The sequence below is a fragment of the Pygocentrus nattereri genome, chromosome 27 (assembly GCF_015220715.1).
Source record: "Pygocentrus nattereri isolate fPygNat1 chromosome 27, fPygNat1.pri, whole genome shotgun sequence".
NCBI lineage: Eukaryota > Metazoa > Chordata > Actinopteri > Characiformes > Serrasalmidae > Pygocentrus > Pygocentrus nattereri.
In genome coordinates, this window is record NC_051237.1 from 8,391,902 (window position 1) to 8,412,470 (window position 20,569).

General features: G+C 39.0%; 1 protein-coding gene across 1 annotated transcript; it reads left to right on the plus strand.

Moving 5' to 3' along the window:
* The first annotated feature begins 389 nt into the window (after nt 1-389).
* c27h18orf21 (chromosome 27 C18orf21 homolog) lies at nt 390-19,691 on the plus strand. Its single transcript, XM_017694723.2, has 5 exons — nt 390-665; nt 6,080-6,099; nt 6,497-6,696; nt 17,617-17,813; nt 18,767-19,691. Exons 1-5 carry the CDS (start codon nt 517-519, stop codon nt 18,909-18,911), a joined length of 711 nt encoding a protein of 236 aa, XP_017550212.1. The 5' UTR covers nt 390-516; the 3' UTR covers nt 18,912-19,691.
* The last annotated feature ends 878 nt before the right edge of the window (nt 19,692-20,569 follow it).

Sequence of the window (20,569 nt, forward strand, 5' to 3'; positions counted from 1 at the left end):
TTAAGTATCTCACTTCAACTTCACTCGAAAAAAAAAGAACTTATGTGGATGGATGGTTATTTTTTGGCAAAGGTCAATTTAGACAAATAAAATAAAGCCCTCTTGTTTTTTTATTTGTTTTCAAAAGACATTGAAATGCATTCGTGCATGCTGAGCCATTAAAAGAACCTTTAGCAAGTGTAACTTTTTTGCCCTCCACTGGTGTTAAATTCTCACTTCCTTTAATTATATATATATATATATATATATATAACATAATAAACGTCATCAAAAAAAGGCTGATTAAATGCGCTGCTCACTACAACTGCATCCTCTCTATTTACAACGCTTAGCATTTTAAACCATAAACTCTCAGTCTAAGGTTTAAACTCATGAAAGCGAAGGACTTCATTTCCCACAGTTCAATGGTCGCGAGTGAAGAATTGTGGGTATTCTCAGCCGGATTAGCGTGCTGTAGCTAGTCGTGAGGGAGAAGCGTGGCTAATTCTTTAGGGTGATTTACTTCTGTAAAGAAAGATGTTACCGTCGTTTCTGAGCCCTGCAGCCTGCAGTACACCGGAAACTACAGCCGATAAAAAGCAAAGCGTCGACAGAACCCTGCAGTTTCTAATGGAAGCCTCCATGCTGTATAAAGACGCGTGTCCAGAGCAGGCACGGTTCCTCATGTGAGTATCCTAACGCTCCCCACCCGTTCTGCTGCTGTCAGGCTTTTAGAGCAGCTCCTCCTCATGGAGCTCCGGCTTACCTCCCCACATGCTCAAGGAAAGTCGTGTCTGTAAGGCAAGTCTGCGGACACAGGCCTAAGACGTCTTGACCGGGACGTAGAATGCATATTGTGTATTTCTTTATACAGGTTTGCTGCAAAAGTTTGAAAATCATATTAAGCGCTTATAAATACCTTTATATGGTAATTAACCCTTAAAGAAAACAGATTCACTCTTTTGCAATCATTTAATTTGTTTTAATTGAAGTTATCTGTCATTTTATCAACCTTCGTTGTAATAATAAAGTAAAAAATACACATAGGAATTAAACCATAATTGAAATTCAATTATTTTAGTTTTTAATTACCTTGTTAATAATAATTTTATAGTATGTCTGTAATAATACAACAACTACTTAATAAAAAAAAGCTGTTTTTTTAAATAATATTACAGGCAAACAAAAACCGTTGCCTACCGAGTTTAGTTCCAGTCCAGATCTAATACACCCAGTTCAGCTGATCAGAACTGTTTCACTGGTTCAGGTGAAGTAGATTAGGGCTGCAGCTGGACTCTGCAGGACGGTACATCTCCAGGAGTGGAAAAGTTTGGTGACCACTGTTTAGTTTTAGAATGTCTTCTGTAATAGCATTTTATTACCGTTAGGTGGCAGATCTGCCCCTTCACCCGAGGTCCTGTCACTTCCACGTGTTATTAGTTCTGGCTGTGATCACAGAGGAACGCTGCACTTGACCGGTCCGCCAGCTCGTAATTACCGTTACTGGGAAGCAGCAATTCTCCCACTGGTGCCATCAATTTCTGACGAGAACTAAAATTGCTTTGGATCTTTGGGTACTCCTGTTATAGTGGCAGATCCACAGCCATTACTTTTCAGTGTTACTCTACTGTAAATAATATAAAAAAAAACTACATATATGTGTGTGTGTGTGTGTGTGTATGGTTAAAAAAATTTAAGTGTTCTGTGAAAAACTGATATTATCACCTATTATATTCCTGTAGTCCCACTTACTACATAACATTTACATAACTGTAAAACATATTATTTATATCTATAGTATTATATAAATGTTTATAGATATGTATACATATAAGTATGTATACTTGAGGTGATGTGGAAAAGGGGGTCCTTGATTCAGATTGCACTGAGAATCAGGTGAGAGTGGAGATCACATTTTAATACGATTAATTATGCAACCCTGGTTTGTATTAGTATATAAATAATTTAAAGGACCATGTGTCACAGGGTTTGCCATCAGCAATGCTGTCAGATGGTTTCATCAGAGATTTCTTTTTTTGGGGTAGTTTCCACAGTGAATAGAACAAGACAGCAAGGTTAAGACTTTGCTTTTAGAAATTCTAATGATGCAATGTTGTCCAATGGTGTACTTTATTTCCAGCTTATAGCAAGGTTAAGACTTTGCTACCCGAATGCATATGATGCTTTGTACATGCATTGCTCTCCACTTTCCAATCTCTCTCTAGATTTAGAAGCACATGTGACTAAAGTTGGTTATTCTGATGGCCAGAATAAAAGCTTTCAAGCTTATGGGTGTTTTTGTTGTATATGTGTTTTTGTGGTAAAAGAGTGAACTATTCCTTTTATTTTTAGAGTATTAGAATCCTGACAGATGGCTCTTTTGCCTCTGCTTTGCGGTCTGCATCTTCTCATTAGTATGCTTTGTCCCACTGCCACAATAAAACAGAGCACATCTTGCTGACAGCTTAAAATTAGATAGGCTATTATAGGCTGTATTGATGCAACTTAACACATCAGAGTGGACCTTTTACAGCAGTCAGATAAATCACGTCTAGCTAGCAAACTGAATTTAATCTAAATAATTTGATGTTACTGTTTATTTACATCTGAACCATGTTGATTTTGTTGTTGCTGTGCATCAACCGCCTTTAATGATATTCATGATAATGAAGTCAGGTGGAGAGTTTGTGGTCTTAACGCTCGGCTGAGGGGAGCAAACAACCACATCTGAAGGTGCATTGCTTGTACACAAAAGTGCCCATGTGACTTGCTGTTATTTTGTTTATGTCCGTGTCCTGACTGGCACGTACTGAACTTGGTGCACACTGGTGTGTGCCTCATAATAACCTATAATCTTACAACCGTGTCATGCAGGAACACTGACTACTCTCAGTCTCCTGTATACAATTGTATGCAAAAGTGTTGGTGCCCCTGTCAGCTGACATGTTTTGTTGGGTTTTTTTTTGTTTGTTTGTTTGTTTGTTTCTGATGAATGAAAATAAGTCAATGCACAATTGCAGTTTATTTGCTAAATTTAACATACTGCGGCCTGTGCAAAAGTTATTGCACATTTAATATTTATTTTTTTCCTATGTGTTAAACTCAGCAAATAAATAGAAATTGTGTTTTGGTTTGTTTGTGTAATCAGGGATGATCAAACTTTTGTTTGTGTTTGACCTAATAAACAGTGTTTTGGTTTTTTTCCCATTTCAACTGTTTTTCACTACCTCTGTGCCATGACTGAGATTTGTCCCAAGTTAATGAAAGGTCAGAAGGATTTAAAATAGTGCCTCAAGCCTTAAATCCTCTGAATCCCACAGCTTTAATCTGTTAGTGCCCAAACTGTGTGTGTTTTTAGGAAGTGGTACTGATATTGTGGTGGAGAAAATTGCCCAGATATGCTGGAATTAGTGATGGATCAAAAATATTTAGCTTCCTGCTTGAATTTATACTAATTTTGTTTATGATTTAACCTCTTATTATCAGCTCTTGAACCACTTAAAAACAATAGGAGAGATGTGGTGTTACTGTGCAAGTCTAGACCATAGTGTCCTGGCTCTTGGTCAGGACACTGTGACTGTACTGTTATAATTCTTAATCATTAAATTTAGATGTGGACAGCACTGTGTTTGGGTTGTCATGGATGTTTCCTGAAGTGTGGCGACAAAATACTGACCCAGACTTCAAGGGTTCTTCTGAGGATTTTTCTGCCATTTATGGATGGTGTTACATTAATTGAATGGAAAGAAGATTATCTTAGAGTAGTTTGTTTGGCTTTACTTATGTGATGCTATTCTTAGATGAACCGTCATTTTAGTACACGGTCAGTCAGTGAGTCTTTGTCTTATTGTACATATTAAACGCTCTACGCGTTTCTGTTGCCCCCACAAGTGCAAGGTGTCATTGCTCTGACTCACGCCAAGCCCGTACGCAAATTACTGGAAGCAGCACGTCAGTTATGTGGACTATGACAGCCGATGTTGATTAAGTGATTTTCTGCAGATGCTTGAAAATCTGAGGTTGCTTATTTGGTAGTTGGAATCATCCCTGTTAAGCCTAGTTGTCCATGAAGTCCAGTGGTAGCAGCTGCCTCTAGATCACCATGGGGTGTTCCTGACAGCCCGTGGCCAGCTGTGGTCAGTTTTAGTGGAGACTGTGCTGGTCACTTTGGCTGGGACTGCCCCTGCCATGTACATTAAAGACATCGGCCAACTTGGGGTGAACAGGACGTTCTTTCTCGATGTTATCAGGCATCCACTGAGAGAGCTCTCTTCATCCCGAGAGCTTTGTTGATAGCATCTGAAACAGCGAAGGTTTTGTGTAGTCCCAGATGTTTATCTGACTTGAGTATGCACTTATAAGGAGTTGCGTGAGAGGTATTTTAATTAGATTTGCAAAGGAAGCCCGTATGGCAGTGTAACATCCCTATAAGACTTTCTCAGATAGAGTTGTTTAATAGATGTGGCAGGAGGGGACAAGTTCAAACAGTGCTGCTTTAGACTTTTAGTCTGCTTTAGTGCTACTTTTCAGACATCGATAACAGCTAAGAAATTCATAGGAAGAGCTTATTTTTTTCATCCTTTTTGTATGAATAAGTGTTCTCCACACCAGTCCAGGATCTGAAACTCCAGTCCTGATTTGATTTCAATAACACACCCAGCAGTGAGTGCAGAACAGTGGCATACTACCAATCAAGAAAATTGCATCAGGAACAGTAATTTTCGGTTACTTTTAGTTTAATTTTTAGTAATTGTGAGGTTTTTATGCAGAGTTGCTTTTTATGTATGAAAAAATCAGATTTTTAATGTGTTGAAACCTTCACTTCAAGTGTGTTGCATTTTTATAATTAAAGGGCCCATATTGTACATTTTTCTTGTATTTATTTTTTTGCTTGAGGTCCACTTTATAATATTTTGTTTAGTTTTATACACCAAAAATGGTCATGATTAATTTTTACCTGACCATTTTGCTGCCTCCATTTATCCCTTAGAATGAACAGGCTATTTTTGTTACTGTGCTGTTAAGGTTGTTTTTACACTCGTCCCGAATACTTGTCTGCACCCAGGACCGATTCTGGGCTTGTTTGTGGGAGAGGCTCACTATCACTGGTTTGCTTTCACACACAAAAGCAGTGAAGAACAGCAGATACTTGAAAAGACATAAGTTGAAGCAGTCACCTTAGAAAATGACTGACATTACAAAATGAGCCAGACACACATCACATGTGACACTGGGAGTGGACAGCTTCCACACGCACAGCAGACAGCAGCAGATTGGTTCTCTGGACTGCTTCCGGGCTCGGAAGCAGATTTCACGTTTGACCAAATGTACAGAGTTTTATAAGTTCTAACAGTCCATTCTAATATGATCCAATCTTTCAAAATCAGTGCACTTGAATCACTGCATCACAGTGGGTTGATGCATTTTACACCTCCAGCTTTGGCCTTGACTGAAATTTATTTGGCTGTGTGACATATTGCAAGATACTTAGCACAGGCCAGTTTGTCAGCACAAACAGCATGAGTGCTCTCTGAGGGCTTTGTTTGGCACTAGCTTTGTAGATCACTGCTGATGCGGGCACTTGCTAGATATAAGAAGGTGTATTATGATTAAAAAGCACCTGTTCGTAGTTTCACAAACATTGCACACTGTCCGTGTGCCTCAACATGCCTGATATCGGTGTTCAATTATTAGCATTATGTGTACTAATTTTAGAAAGGATTTAGAAAGCTTAGGTGAAGTGGGCTATTAAAATAGTGCTGTATTCCAAAAATAAGACCCATACACAAACAGGCTCAAGGGAAATGAAGGCATGGAGTTTTATTTTGTGTGAGCCATTTTGGTTGGAGAGAATAGCTCACGTTTCCTAGTTTTCTTACATTAGAATGTAATGCTTGGATTGTGTGGAGCCTATTAAACATTTTTGTTTCATGGCAACTGACAGGATGTAGTGTGATGAAGTGCTTTTCTCAGCCACATTGCTGCACCTTGCCCAGCTGATGTGTTGAAAACAAATTGCAGGATATTTTTATAGGAAATAAAATATGTAACCATTGCAGACTCACCAGATAAACCATACCTTTTCTTGTCTTTATTTCAGGCAAAAGCATCAGACGAGTGGTAAGTTTTATGAGACAATTACACTTTATTGCTTTTGTGTTGTTTATTTTCCTAGACTGGTTTGTTACTCTGACCTTGACTGATCCTTGCTAATGGAGGTACAATGTTTATAAAACACTGTGGGGACATTTAGAGTTAGTAAAAGAAAAGTACCGCCTGCTAAGCAGTGCCCACAGTCCCATGTAATAAAACCAGGCTCCACAACACACACTGGCCCTTTCCCAGGCCTAAAGCCTGCCTCGCAGCAGAGATAGATGACCACGTATTGGAAAAGCTGGAAGAACTTCTATCCGATACATGAAAGAAATACCTGCCAGCCTCAGAATAGCACATGATATCACCTGTTGTATTTAGTTAGCAGGCCAAAACGCTCATGAGGTATTGTCCTGTGTTTTAGCTCCTGCCCTGCCAGCGTTTGTGCTCTGCCCCTTCTGTTTCCAGTGGCGCCAGCCGGGTGAGTACCATGTGCGGGTGTGGCCCAAGCGAAGGCCATCAGCACAGGTGAGGAGGCTGCTCAGGAAAGAAGCAGCCCACAGGAGACTTGGTGCAGAAGAAAGAAAAGTTCTCCAGAAATTCAAAAAGGCCTCCAATGTTCTGGTGAGAATCTGTACATCAGACTGAGTGCCCTGCACTTACAGCTCAAACATAAACATCATGCGAAGCACTTTCTAGATAAAGTCATATTTTAGTGATTTCCAGTGTAGGTCTTAGATTAACCCTTGTCATGCACATTTTATACCTCCTTCTTTCTGCTGTAACACACACTGTTTCTGTTTGGAAATGGCCACAGGTGTATAAAACCAAGCACCTAGGCATGCAGGCTGCTTCTTCAAACATTTGTGAAAGAATGGGTCACTCTCAGGAGCTCAGTGAATTCCGGTGTGGTACCGTGATAGGATGCCACCTGTGCAAGTCCAGTCGTGAAATTTCCTCGCTACTAAATATTTCACAGTCAGCTGTCAGTGGTATTATAACAAAGTGGAAGTGATTGGACAGCAACTCAGTGTAAAAAGTGTAAAATAACAGAGCGGGGTCAGCGGATGCTGTGGTGTGTATTGTGCAGAGGTCGCCAACTTTCTAGTCAGTCACTACAGACCTCCAAACTTCATGTGGCCTTCAGATTAGCTCAAGATCAGCGTAGAGAGCTTCATGGAATGGGTTTCCATGGCTGAGCAGCTGCATCCAAGCCTTACATCACAAAGCACAATGCAAAATGTCAAATGCAGTGGTGTAAAGTGCCGCCACTGGCCTCTAGAGCAGTGGAGACGTGTTCTCTGGAGTGACGAATCACACTTCTCCATCTGGGAATCTGATGGACAAGTCTGGGTTTGATAGTTGCCAGGAGAACGGTACTTGTCTGACTGTATTGTGCCAAGTGTAAAGTTTGGTGTGGGGTTGTTTTTCAGGAGTTGGGCTCGGCCCATTCGTTCCATTGAAAGTAACTCTTAATGCTTCAGCAGATCATGAGATTTTGGACAATTTTATGCTCCCAACTTTGTGGGAACAGTTTGGGGACGGCCCCTTCCTGTTTCAACATGACTGAACACCAGTGCACAAAGCAAGGTCCATAACGACATGCATGAGCAAGTTGGATATGGAAGAACTTGACTGGCCTGAACAGAGTCCTGACCTCAACCCGATGGAGCACCTTCAGGATGAATTAGAGCAGAGACTGCGAGCCAGGCCTTCTCGTCCAACATCAGTGTCTGACTTCACAAATGTGCTTCTGGAAGAATGGTTAAAATTTCCCATAAACATACTCCTTAACCTTGTGGAAAGCCGTCCCAGAAGAGTTGAAGCGTTATAGCTGCAAAGGGTGGGCCAACATCATATTAAACCCTATGGGTTCAGAATGGGATCTTACTCAATTTCATATGTGTGAGAAGGAAGACGAGTGAACACTTTTGGCAATATAGTGTATCTTTTCCTAGACTAGCTTGTTATTCTGAATTTGGCAGATCTATGGTTGTGTAGGTTAAATAATTGCAGTTATCTCAAATAACTGCGATCCGGCAATTTTGTAATAATTGTTACAGGCCTATGTGTAAAAGCCAGGCCAAGATATGCAGAGCAAAGGAACTCCTAGCTGTGCAAGCTAGACTCCTAGATACTGTCAGAGAGTCTGTGGGGTTTTGTCGCTCAGTTTGGCCACATACCACCTACTTTGACAGGTCAAGTCTGTTTGACTGATATGAGCCCTACAGCAACAAAGGAGCTGGAGGAATTTCTGGCAGGTACTGGCCGCTCAGAGCCTGCCATTTGCTTGTGACAGCAGTCAACAGACATTGCGCATATGTCTGGGCTATGGGATATTGGATTAATCAGAGTTCATATAGAGTTTACCAAAAAATAAATACATCACCCAAAAACATCTACTGAGTTGAAGGTTGAAGTTTTTGGCCTAGATATCTAAAAGATTTATTTGGTGCAACAACAATGTAGCTCATCAGCTAAAGAACACCATAATAGCTGAGAAGCATGGTGGTTGGAGCATCATGTTTTGTGGCTGATTCTCTTCAGTGAATGGGGCCCTGGTCAAGGTAGATAGAAAAAATATCAAGATATTGTCACAAAACCTGCTGGCTTCTGTCAGAAAGCTAAAGATGAAGAGGTATTTCCCCTTCTGTGTTAATGCTTCGAACCCCAGATCCAAATAAACCTGTGAGTTTGAGGAGCTTGAGATACCTTTTCACAATAGAAGGAACGGTCCAGGCATTAAAAGTACTAAAATATGTACTGCTTATGTAAATGCAAAAGATACTGTGAAAGAATATTAGTTGTGGTAATGTGTATGCTTATGCAGTCAGGGTGTTGTCAATTTTTCATTTTTGATTACTTTTATCTGTTTTTCTCTTGCATTTGGTGGTTGCAAAGTTGCATAAAAGATGTCGGATGTGATTCATCTTAATTTCTGCTGGTTTACCTCACTAAACAGCAGCAGTTTTACTTAGGGTATGTTGAGTTTTTATATCTGCTGTAGATGATCGGTGTATCTCTGTGGGTGTAGCGTCTGAGACCGAGACTAGGGGACTCCAGTATTCAGAAACTTGCATCATAAAACAGACAATATAAGTCTGGGGCGAATCTGCTCCACTGAGCCTCTGGTTTTGGCGTTGACTGGTCTAGAGTAGTTTGATCAGTCATTTGTGTTTTAGCTTCATGGAAATGCAAATGTCATTTGCATTTGATGTCTGTCTCTCGTCCACATCAGCAGATAACAGACAGATAGTAGGAAGTGGCTGCTCACCCAGCTAAGGGCAATGGAAATGCTGTGGCCCATAATAGGGGCTTTTTCTGTGCCTCAGGCTGAAAGGGAAAGTACCATCGATGTGGCCCTCTGCATGTCTGCCATTGACTCTCCAGCCTCATTAGTATGGAGAACAAGCAGGAAGAATGTAAATTTGGAAGCCTCAACTTGACACTTTGGCTTACTCTGTGGTACTTGACCACCACAGTGGAGAATTTGAGAAGTTAATACTTAAAACGACTCTCAAGATTTAACCACAGGAATGATATCTCTTCTGAAGCTATCGTTTAATGTGCAAGACGATCAGCATTTTCTATGCGACTTCAGACGTGCCTTAATCAGATCGGCTTTTTTTTTTTAAGCCTAAATCTTGTAATTTTTGGGCTTTGGATTGGATGATTAAAACTGGAAAACTCTTCTGCAGCCCTCTTTGAATGTGAGGTGACTGCTGAGTAATTTGGGGGATTTTTTTGAGCTGTTTGGTAATGTGTAATAATACTAACCTTTGGTGGCGAACAAGGGGTGGTATACGTGCTACTTCACACCGATACATAGCTGTGTGTTACTGATACTGAGTTGCTGAGGATCTCTGGGGGAAGATTAGCTGGTGTGTGCAGATGCTGTTCATAGCATTTGTTTGTGTGTGTGTGTGTGTGTGTGTGTGACATGTGACTGAACTGCTTGTCACTGCAATGCATCTTTCTCCACCCCCTTGTCATTTGTATTTGTTTTCATTTGACAGATATTTCTAGCCTTGCAAATCATTCCTAGGTATACATATTAAGAATCCACTCCCCAAACAAGGTATGAATAGTACTTATACCCAATACTAATTTGGTCTTAAAATCATTGGCAATTCCCAGTTCTTCAGTTTCATTAAGCATCAGCAGCTTACCGATGTACAGCTGGGTGAGATGGCTCCTCTGCTGCCCAGCATGTGTGTTTAGTTTGGAAATGGGCTTTGGGAGGAATTGTGAGAAAGTGGTTGGATTCTACTAGAACTAACTTATTTTGCACATTCTCAATTCCTTGTTTTGATGCTATGCACTTTTAGCTTCAGATTACACAACATTTACCTATACCAGACTTAAAAAGCATATTTTTAATATTTATTAATAAATATATATAAAACGCAGCATCTGTGGATGGAAATCATCACCAGGTGTCTTTGTGTCTTTTGCAAGCTACTTAAAACAAGAGGCAAAAATAGACTTGAAGCAAAATTTGTTTTGTACACATGTGATCCCTGCTGCACATGTACTGTGCGAAAGACTACACTGATGGGATTTGTTGCTGCGCTTGACTTATTAGATTGCAGCCAGAATAAGCTCCATGATTTTGCTAGATGACTCAAAACATCATGTGTTACTTTAGCATGGGGTCAACCTGACCTCTCAGACTTTATACTTGGCAATAATATTCAACCTCTGCATTTCTTTCACATTGAGCTGCTCTTGGAAACTATTTCTCATCATTTCCAGCATGCCTGCAATTATTGAAGCCACTGTCATCTTTGTGTTCCATCTGCGTCTGGCTTCAATCTTCAAGGTCATGTACTTTGATATTCTTTGCGTCCTTGCGCTGGACGTTGTTGTCTTTAGGAATGATGATACATAGGCACGTCCTGTTCATCTAGGCATGGAACACAGTCTTCTCTGTCAACACAAAAAGTACAGTTGGTGGGGATGGTGATGCCTCACATAACATATTCTTTAGTGTTGACCAACCTCTTTTGGGAGTGTTTCTTCAATGTTGGAATATCCATTTACTGGTGTAGTGCCCAATGCACATATTCATGAACCTCATTGCATTATTTGAGGTGGTCTTTGTCTCGTTTATTTTGCCTACTGTCCTGACTTTTATTAGTTATTCCAAAGAGGATTTCTGCTGTATTGCAATTGAAATCTATTTTAGTTATTCTGCTAATACATTCTATTAACATTCTGTTAACTTTGTCTATTTTCTTCAGTGTTATTGGGAATCTTTAGGATCATGAGAATATGCAAATTTTAAACATTACAATCTATATTCTCTCCATGTTTTCAAGCTCCCTGAGTGTCTGTTTCCAGGAGCTGATGGGAGATTTGAGGCACAGAGATGTCTCGCCTCATTTTTTCCATCCACAACCCTAAAGGGACTGACGCCTGTCGTGGGTGTGAATGGATGAAATGACGGCGCAGAGGACGGGTGGGGGGCTGTTTGGCCTTGGAGTTTTAATCAGATGCTTGACCTGCTGGATCCTCACGTGCAAGAGCTGCCAAGTCTTTAGTGAATTATTTTAAGCATCCCTTCTCAGGTATACCCATGTCAACAAGCAGAATTAATGGCTATTTTGTCTGCCATGACCAAAATAAACTCTACAAATAGTACATTAGTCCCACTTCATTATGGTGGTTTTAAAAAGAGTGAACTTTTAGTAGTGGACAAAGAGGTGATTCCCTCTTTGAAATGCTTTCTGTTGTGTGTAGTATTGCGCCTCTCTAGGGCAGGGCACAGCAGCCGATGTTTTTGTGGCCATAGGCTTAAAACTGCCTCGCTGTATTTCATTTCCTGTGCGCACTCACTCACTGAATCCATCTGGCACGTGCCTTTGTCCTCATCCGTTATTATCACCTTAGATGAGGAATGAAAAACAGCCGGGTTGTAGACAACATGATGAACTGATGTGTGTCTCTCAGCACCCTCCACATCACCATAAACAAGCTCTGACCCCATTGGCTTCTTGAGTGTTAGTTAACTGTGTAAAAATGTAATATTTTGACTCCTTGGAATTGGCTCGAGGGCTTGATGCACATGTTCTTAAATCAACCTGTGGCTCTAACGTATTCCAGCACAACCTGGATTAAAGCAATACTCCAGCATTTCTTCACCAAATCTCAATGTGCTGCTTCTGTAATGTGCATTTGATTACCATAGATATTGCTTTTCTGGGCTTAGAAAACAAAAAAAATCCATTGAATCAAAACACACTTCAGAAGATTCAACTTCAGCCCACCTGCCATTTGAACATCAAGTTGAATGTGACTTACATTCATTCATGCACATTTTCACTTCAAATTGACTGATAAATCCCAACATAAATGTGAATTTTCACCTACAGCCTTTTAAGATCAAATCTGTGCATGCGAATGTTTAATAAATGAGGCTCCTGGTTTTACTTTATTTATACATGCACTGCAGAGAGCAGGGAGTTGCCCTGTGTAAGTGTATGCCACTGGTGCTCTGTAATACAGAGAAAATGCTATTGGGAGGAACAATTTCTTGCTTAATTATAGTTTAATGTTTAGTCATTGTGAAGTAGTTTTGCAGATTCGATATCAAGTCCACGTTTATTCAGGACTAAGAATCTGAGAATACAGTGAAAAGGAAGATGAAAGAAATCCATTAAGTAGGGCTTAACAAAGTCCTCATTTTTCTTTTGTTCCGTGTGACTCAAAGGCACTGGGTAACAGCTAGGACTGGGCAATATGAAAATGTTTATCAATATCATGACAAATTGTTACAATATACTTATCTGAGCATATGGTAGATATCATCAGTACTTAAAGAACATTGGAAAACTGCATACATCATTACAAGACAACATAACTAGTTATTTTGAATTGGATTTAGTGCAGTGTGTGAAACACAATGAAATTCATTTGTATGGACAGTTTTGATAGTATTTTTTTAAATGTGGCACTACTATTTTTCCTTTTGTCTTCCAATTTTACACAACATAAACATGGTGTTGTATATCCAAATCTCCCATCACTAGTAGCATCCCATTCTGTAAAAAAACAGTTTAATGAAACACCACAGGGAGTTCCGCCCAAAACATAGAGGAGCAGACACGCTGCAGCAGCGTTGTTTGTGGGAGGATGTATTTCAGCTTGAAGCCCTGAACATGAAGAATCAAACTACAGAAACAACTGTGAGCTCTGATGACAGTAGCATCAGCATGTGCACTTTAAAAACTTAATGTGTGTGCTTCTTGTTTGTTTTGGTCTGAAGAACTTGGACTTGTTGAAAGACCTTAAATGCTCCGCTAATAATAAAAACTGCTGAGTATATTGTATTTGTAATAGTATATTTCCATTTGTTTCAAAATTGCTTGTTGTCTCTACTCTGGAGAGATTTTAATGTGAGTGTTTAAGCTGACATGCATCTGGCTTTCTCTTCTATGCTTCTACTTCTATACTTTGTTACCTAATAACATGGATGATGGAGCATTTTTCTTTGAACCTTCAATGTTCATAAACTCAATAGTAGAATCACATGAATGACTTGGGTCTTAAATTCTCCCTGTCTTCTAATTGCTGCTAATTGCTAAGTGAAAACTATCTATTGTGATAGAGCCCACCCAACCCCAAGTCTGTATGCAATTCCTGGTGTTGATGACAACCTATTTTCCCCCTGGAGTGGCCTGCCCATGTTTGGGCAAAAGGGATCAATCATCATGGAGAGCAGATGGGTCTCAGTGTTTCGATAACCGTGCCACTCATACACACACCACACATTTGCCACTCTTGTGTATCAAGGGCAGCTGTGTCTACTAAACCACAGTACCAAGGTCACAACAGCCAGCCTAGCCCAGCTTGCGGCTAGTAGGGTATTTTAGGAGCCTGGCCTATTAATAGATAACAAAGAGCTCATCTGCTGGATTGATTTTGTGCATGTGTGTGTGAGAGGGTGTTCAGGAAGTGTGTGGAAAGCTAAGCACTCCAGTCAGAGCCAGTCCTATCTGGGGCTTAGGTGGGTCTGAAGAGAAGCTGACACCTCCCAGAAGGACAGGAATGACTTTAAGCATCCACTAGTAGCAAATTAAAGTGAATTCTTTTTCCAAAACATCTCACAAGTGAAATATTTGTGTCTTTAATTAGGGCTGAACAATCATTTTAGTGCAATTTTCTTGCACTTGCAAGGACTGCATATCAATTTATACTGCCTTTTAGCATTGTTTCACAGAATGCCTGGGGCTTCATTTATAAACATACTTGAATGTCATTGTAAATTTCAGAATCAAATTTGTACACAAATGAGGCCACTGGAGCTTAGTTTATAGAATATTATCACATTTAACATGCAATTTTGGTAAGAAAAGCAGCTAGATATTTTCTCCAAAATGGTTCATTCTTGGAGAGCTGTTCTTCATGCTGCATTATATCATGTAAAAAGTGACACGCGTATGTCGTGCTGACAGGTATGACTGTGTAGTCTGCCCAACACTAAACTAAATACAGCTGGTCTCAGTTCACTTCCATCTCTCTCTGTTCCCTGCCGCTCTCTGTGCACTCAGCTGCTGTTGACTGATTGCATCAATCTCATTGGAGCCGCTGAGTTTTTGGTGGTATGTGCATGCTTCAGAGGGCCCGCAGATTCTTCCTGCTGTAGTAACCCGACCATGCATGCGCATTAAATAGCGCAGTATACATGTCTGTGGATCGCAGGAAATTAGACTTGCACGTGATGGCGGAAAATAAGAGTTCAGCTATCCCAGTACATCTGCTGTTTGACTGTGTTAACTATAATGCTACAGGGCATCGCGTTTATATGTATCCTAGAAGGGGATTTGTGGAAGGATTATTTTTGAGGAAGAGAAGAGTTTTTCTTCATAATGTGAGCTATGTTCCCATCTTTACTCAACTGCAGTGGTCTCTGTACACATCTCTGTACATGCCCTAATGCTGGGTGATATTTATAAAACATTAAAACATTTCTAGATTTTATATATATATATATATATATATATATATATATATATATATATATATATATATATATATATATATATATATATATATATATATATATATATAGAGTACAATATTGTAGCTTGCAATAATAAAATTGATGACACTCCTGAAGACTGGTACTCAGTGCTAAAACATGTCTTAGAAACCTGACATGACTTGTTCTATTTTGCTTTTCTTAAAATCACTACAAAACATGCCCAGAATGTTATACATTAATCAGACAAAGTTATTATTTATTGATTAACTTCTCCATAAAGTTGTCTGTAAACTTAAATTAAACATACAGAGGGGATGGATTTCGAATGTGGCCTGTGCAATGGTTATAGCACTTTTTATTTCTTTTTTTTTTTTTTTAATATGTTAAATTCAGAAGATAAACAGAAATTGTACACTAAAATTAACAGAAAAAGTCCAAGTTTAATGGTGTTCACCATAGAGAATGTTAACGTATTTCTTCCTGAGAAAAATCAACAAATCTTATTTTAATCTTAATTTGACCAGGGATGTTATACTTTTGCAGACAACTGTACATCACAGTTAACTCTGCTTTTGTTATAAATTAATATTACTAAAACTAAACATCAGTATTGTTGTGTGACCAGTGTATATGGTCTACTGGCCCCCAGGACTTGGCCCTGCTACAGAGGATCTCTATCAGGTGGCCTGAAACAAGTGGTCATAAAACTAAAATTACGTAAATAGGAATATGATCATGAATTAGCATAAGCTCTGAATGCTCTGTTCCCATACCACCCCTCCTTCACCCCCCCCCCCCACCCTATTAGGATCAGGAAGCTGAGTATATCTGTTATAAACTGGTTCATAGTGTGTTTTATGGGGTTGTTTTATAGCCAGATTGTTGTCATGGTGAGTAAGATATTTTGGGAGGCTTTCTGCCTCTGATGGAGGACGTATCCTGTGTCCAGGGTTTTGCATGTTTTTAGCTACATATGGAGAGTTCATCTTTTTATCAGCATGTTTAACTGTTATGCACTATAATCACATCTGTAATCGCCGCTGCCATCATTGGCACCCTCAAGCTTTTAGCTTTAGAGTGTTTAAGCCAAAGACAGTAAAGGACCCTTTTAACTGCCATGTTTTATTTTCTCTTACATTTGCCCCCAAAAAATTATTACACATTTTATATTGTGACAAACTGTTAATTGAATTTTCAAGTAATGCCTAAAATCATGTTTAAGTATGTAAGTATAATTTTAAGTAAAATATTTCAGAAATAATTCAAATAAAAAATAAGACACGGCTGGAAGGTTCTCTACCTTGTATAGACTATTGATTAAAATTCTTCTATAATGGCCCTGAACAGTCTGATAAAGAAGTGGTTAAAAAAAAAGAAAAGCCTTACATGGTAATAAAAACATTGACTTCCTGTTACGTTTTGTAGTAGTGTTGAGTCTCTTCTAGTACTTTGATCCAGTGCCAATTATTTTGCTTCATTATGTTTGCTAACCAATGAGAGCTCAGAATTAGTCAGAGTCTCCGCCTCCAGTGAGCTGATTGGCCGAATGCCTATGTGTCTGTGCCATTTTGCTTTATAACATTGTGCGTGCAGTCTATACAGACAACCAGTATCCATCTGATCGAGCCTTGTTTCTGCTCCACCACCTGTTCCTTTCAACAAGCATGGCTACTTTTATCTCGGTGAGTTTTAACTCTTGTGAAGAAACGTCTTGCTTTGTCTGTTTTATAACTGTTTTAATGATTAAATGGGTATGCATACTGGCTGTGCAGCCTGTGGTTGATGTGTCTGAGTAAGGTGGTCTATGAAGTGAAGTTATTGCATTGCTGCTCAGTTGAAGTCAGAGTATGCCTCCTGTTTTGGTCTGGTGGTGAAAAAGGAGCTTGTGTTCTTGTGGAAGCTGTTTCACTGTAAGTCCTTGCTTAGTGTTTGGTATGGATGAGTTGTGCTGAAACAGAGTAAAACTAATTTAGTGGGAGTTTTTTCTTTTTCTTACATGTTCGAAAATATCTTGGTTTTAACTAATTGGGAGAATGTGGCTTTACTTCTTAGCACATAACCATTGATGTAGCCTAGTTCATGTAAGTTGTTTATGCAGCAGGTGATCTGAGGTACATGTTGTGCTCCCCATGATGACTCTGTAAAGTCCCCTGCTCTGTTGTATGCAGATGTAGATCAGGTATCCCAGCATAGCTGCCACCCCAAGTACATGATTCATTAAAGCTGCTGATTTTGGATCTCTCTGAGTTTTTTACACCACTAACTTCTAACTTAACCTGCTTTCCTTTCTTTTATACATTCCCAACATAAAGCTTTACAAAGCTTTACAAAGAATCAACTGTGAACTGGCTGTTAATGAATAATAGAGAGAGGTATTTTAGTCAGATTTGATATGTGTAAGGCATTATTTGGAATGTGTAAGGCATTATTAAAACCATACCTCCTCCAGAACATGTGCAGTGAAAGCTTATATGAGTATCAAAATGTGATGGTTCTAAAACTAAGCATAATGAAACTTGAAATATTGACACTAATTTATTTATTTCTATCTCCACTAGATGGCCACCTGTCACACCTGTAATAAGACATCCAGGCAAGTTGGAGTAAACAGGGAGTTTATGGCTTCCTTTTCAAAAACCTATGGCACTCCAGCGAGCACGAGCAAACGCAGGACACCTCAGTCAGCGAACAAATCAACTCCAAAGTCTGGGATCCATGAGAAAACACCAGGCAGAACACCAGGCAGAACACCAGCGTAAGCCACTTTACATGTGCTGTCTTCAGAGCAAACGTTATGTCACTGTATTGGGAGAGTGGCCAATATGGCAAAACTGTATACATTTTACATTTTACATCATCAACACATTTTTACAACACCACATTATAAGTGTATTCTGTGATGTTTGCAAGTTGGAATGGTTAAACAAAATCCAACAAAAGATTTGGCACATTTAATAGGGGCTAAAAAAAAAAGCAGCATATTTTCTTTAAGTTGTCTAAAATAAACTAATTAAGAAGAAACAGAAGAAAAATGGCTAGAAATAAATACTAACAATTTAAAAATAAATAAATAAATAAGAAAATGGCATGCTTCCATCCAGTCCATTGTTTGTAACTGAACAGTTTATGCAGTTACTGATACTGGTTCTTGTTTATAGGCTCTTTGTAACTGGTCTTTTTGATATATGTAGTTGTGCTCAAGAAGTACTGACTATATACAGTCATATGCAGTTGTGCCCAAATGACATGTTTTTAAATGACATGTTCTTGAATTTGTAAGCAAAAATAAGATCACACATGCTTCACTAAGAGCAAAGGTCTGCACATTTTAATGCACAGTTACTGTTTATTTGCTTAATTTTACATATTCAGGGGGAAAAAACAAGAAGTGTGGCCTGTCCAAAGGCCATATAACATTTAATGTTTTATTCTGTGTTTTATTTTCTAATATGTGAACTTCATCAAATACATAGAAATAATGCAGAAAAAGTTTGTTCATTTTTGAAGTTGTGTTAACTTATTTTCACTTAGAAAATGTGTAAGTGTAAGTAACCTTATTGTCATATGTAACTTTTGCATATGACTGTATATATACTACATACACACTCCTATATGTAGTGTATTGCTGTTTAGAAGAGTTGAGTGGATCTCTTAAGTTTGCCGTGTAGAACACAACCAATATAACTTTTCTGCTTTCTTCCTCTATAGGTCCAAATCATCCAACACCAGCAGCTCATCAAAGTCGGTCAGTGGGAAGATGTCCACTTTCTCTCGCCTTAAGAAGCTCCTGATGGTTGATGATAACCAGAAGAGTAAGAGAGGGGGTCTGAAAGACTTCCTCTGTTCTTTGTGAGGGTCTTTAATGGCACAGAAACCCTACAGCCTACTTGTGCTGTCTGGTGCTCCTGGAATTCAGAGCGGCTCTCAGAGTGGGGCAAAGTGGGGCAGACTGCTGGTCACTGCATCATGTACTACATTGCCACCTTGTGGACTGGAAAAGTAACTACAGCCTGAATTACAAATTCCAGGCTCTTCATATTTCTAGCCCATTCGCCCTAAACCGTATGTGTTCCCTCTGGAGTGTTTTGGGATCATTCCTGTCCATAAGGGCCATTTCAGCCTTAGCAAAGGTTTTCAGTACAGCTGGTAGACCAAAAACACTGTGTCTACCAGATAAACTATTTTGTTTAGGCTATTTGTTCTTTTCAGAATATTAACTGACTGCTCCCTGTTTGCATTTGCTTCTTTGGGTCAGCTTATTGGGAGAAAGTCACTATGGTTTCAGTAAATTTTCATTGATTTGTTTGAGTTTACAGCTCTGTATATGTGATCCTGTTATTTTCAGATCACTACTTTTTATATCAATGCCTTTATAACTTTTTTTTGTTTGTTTACTTGATGCACATGGCCAGGTCAAGTTATGATTACTAATTAAGGGCTGCTAGTGGTTCACCAGTTGTTTACATTTGATGGGCTGTTTTTGCCCTGCAACTGTATTGCACAGACCAAAGATGATGTGTTGTATAAGACACTTTCATGCTATTTCAGCTTAATGCATCTTGTGTGTAAATCATTGATTTTTATTCACTTTACCACTTTGTATTTTCAATAAATCAGTCACAAAGCAAGAGAACTTTGTGTAAATGTTTGGGCCTTTTCTTTGTGCTCAGTAATGCACCATGTACTTAAATTATGTTTGTGGAAGCAAATTAATCACATTCTTTTCACTGCTTCTCATAAATGAGGGGAAAGTAGAGATGGGTTGTGTGTTCAGTATCCGAGATAACAGTGCAGCTGTGTCCTCTGACCACTTTCAAAGGCAGCTTTGAACTAGATTTTGGAGGCAAGGCTTCAGAGGCTAAATTTTATTTCCATATTAAACCATTTCAATAGTTATTTGTTTCTGTAATAATCCTTATTAGGTTAATATAGTAGCAGTAATGTAGCAGTATTTGTAAGGGTGTCAACATTTCATTTTACATGTAAGGGGTTATCAGTTATTAATGTACTAGCTACAATCAGAAAGTTCAAAGTGTAAGAGTAAAGAATATCAAATACATTTAAAAATGTCTGAATATGGCCAAGATGTAGTTAGCTTAATGTACTTAAGCGTTTGAACTACATTTTAGAATGAAACAATATACGCGAAATGTATTTAATGTAAAATTAAATGTATTTTAAAAATCCAAGCCCATGTATCTCTGCTCACTACGGGCAGTGACACCACCGCTGCCTACAGCCGTATCTGGGTCTTCTGTGTGTAGGATAACCGTCTATCAGGACTGGGGGTGAAATTCTGAAGTACGGATTTGGTTTATTTCCACTAGTTTAAAGGTTTTTTTAATCCATAGTTCAGATATAAACAGTCATTCTATAGACGCTTAGCTACCTTGCCAGTATTGTTTACAGCGGTGCTGATAGGAACCAGACGTGCTAACGGTTTAATGCCTCTGAAAGCGTCCTGAGATATTGTTTTACGATAGTTCAAGTAAAGTTTGACTTGTTCTTTCT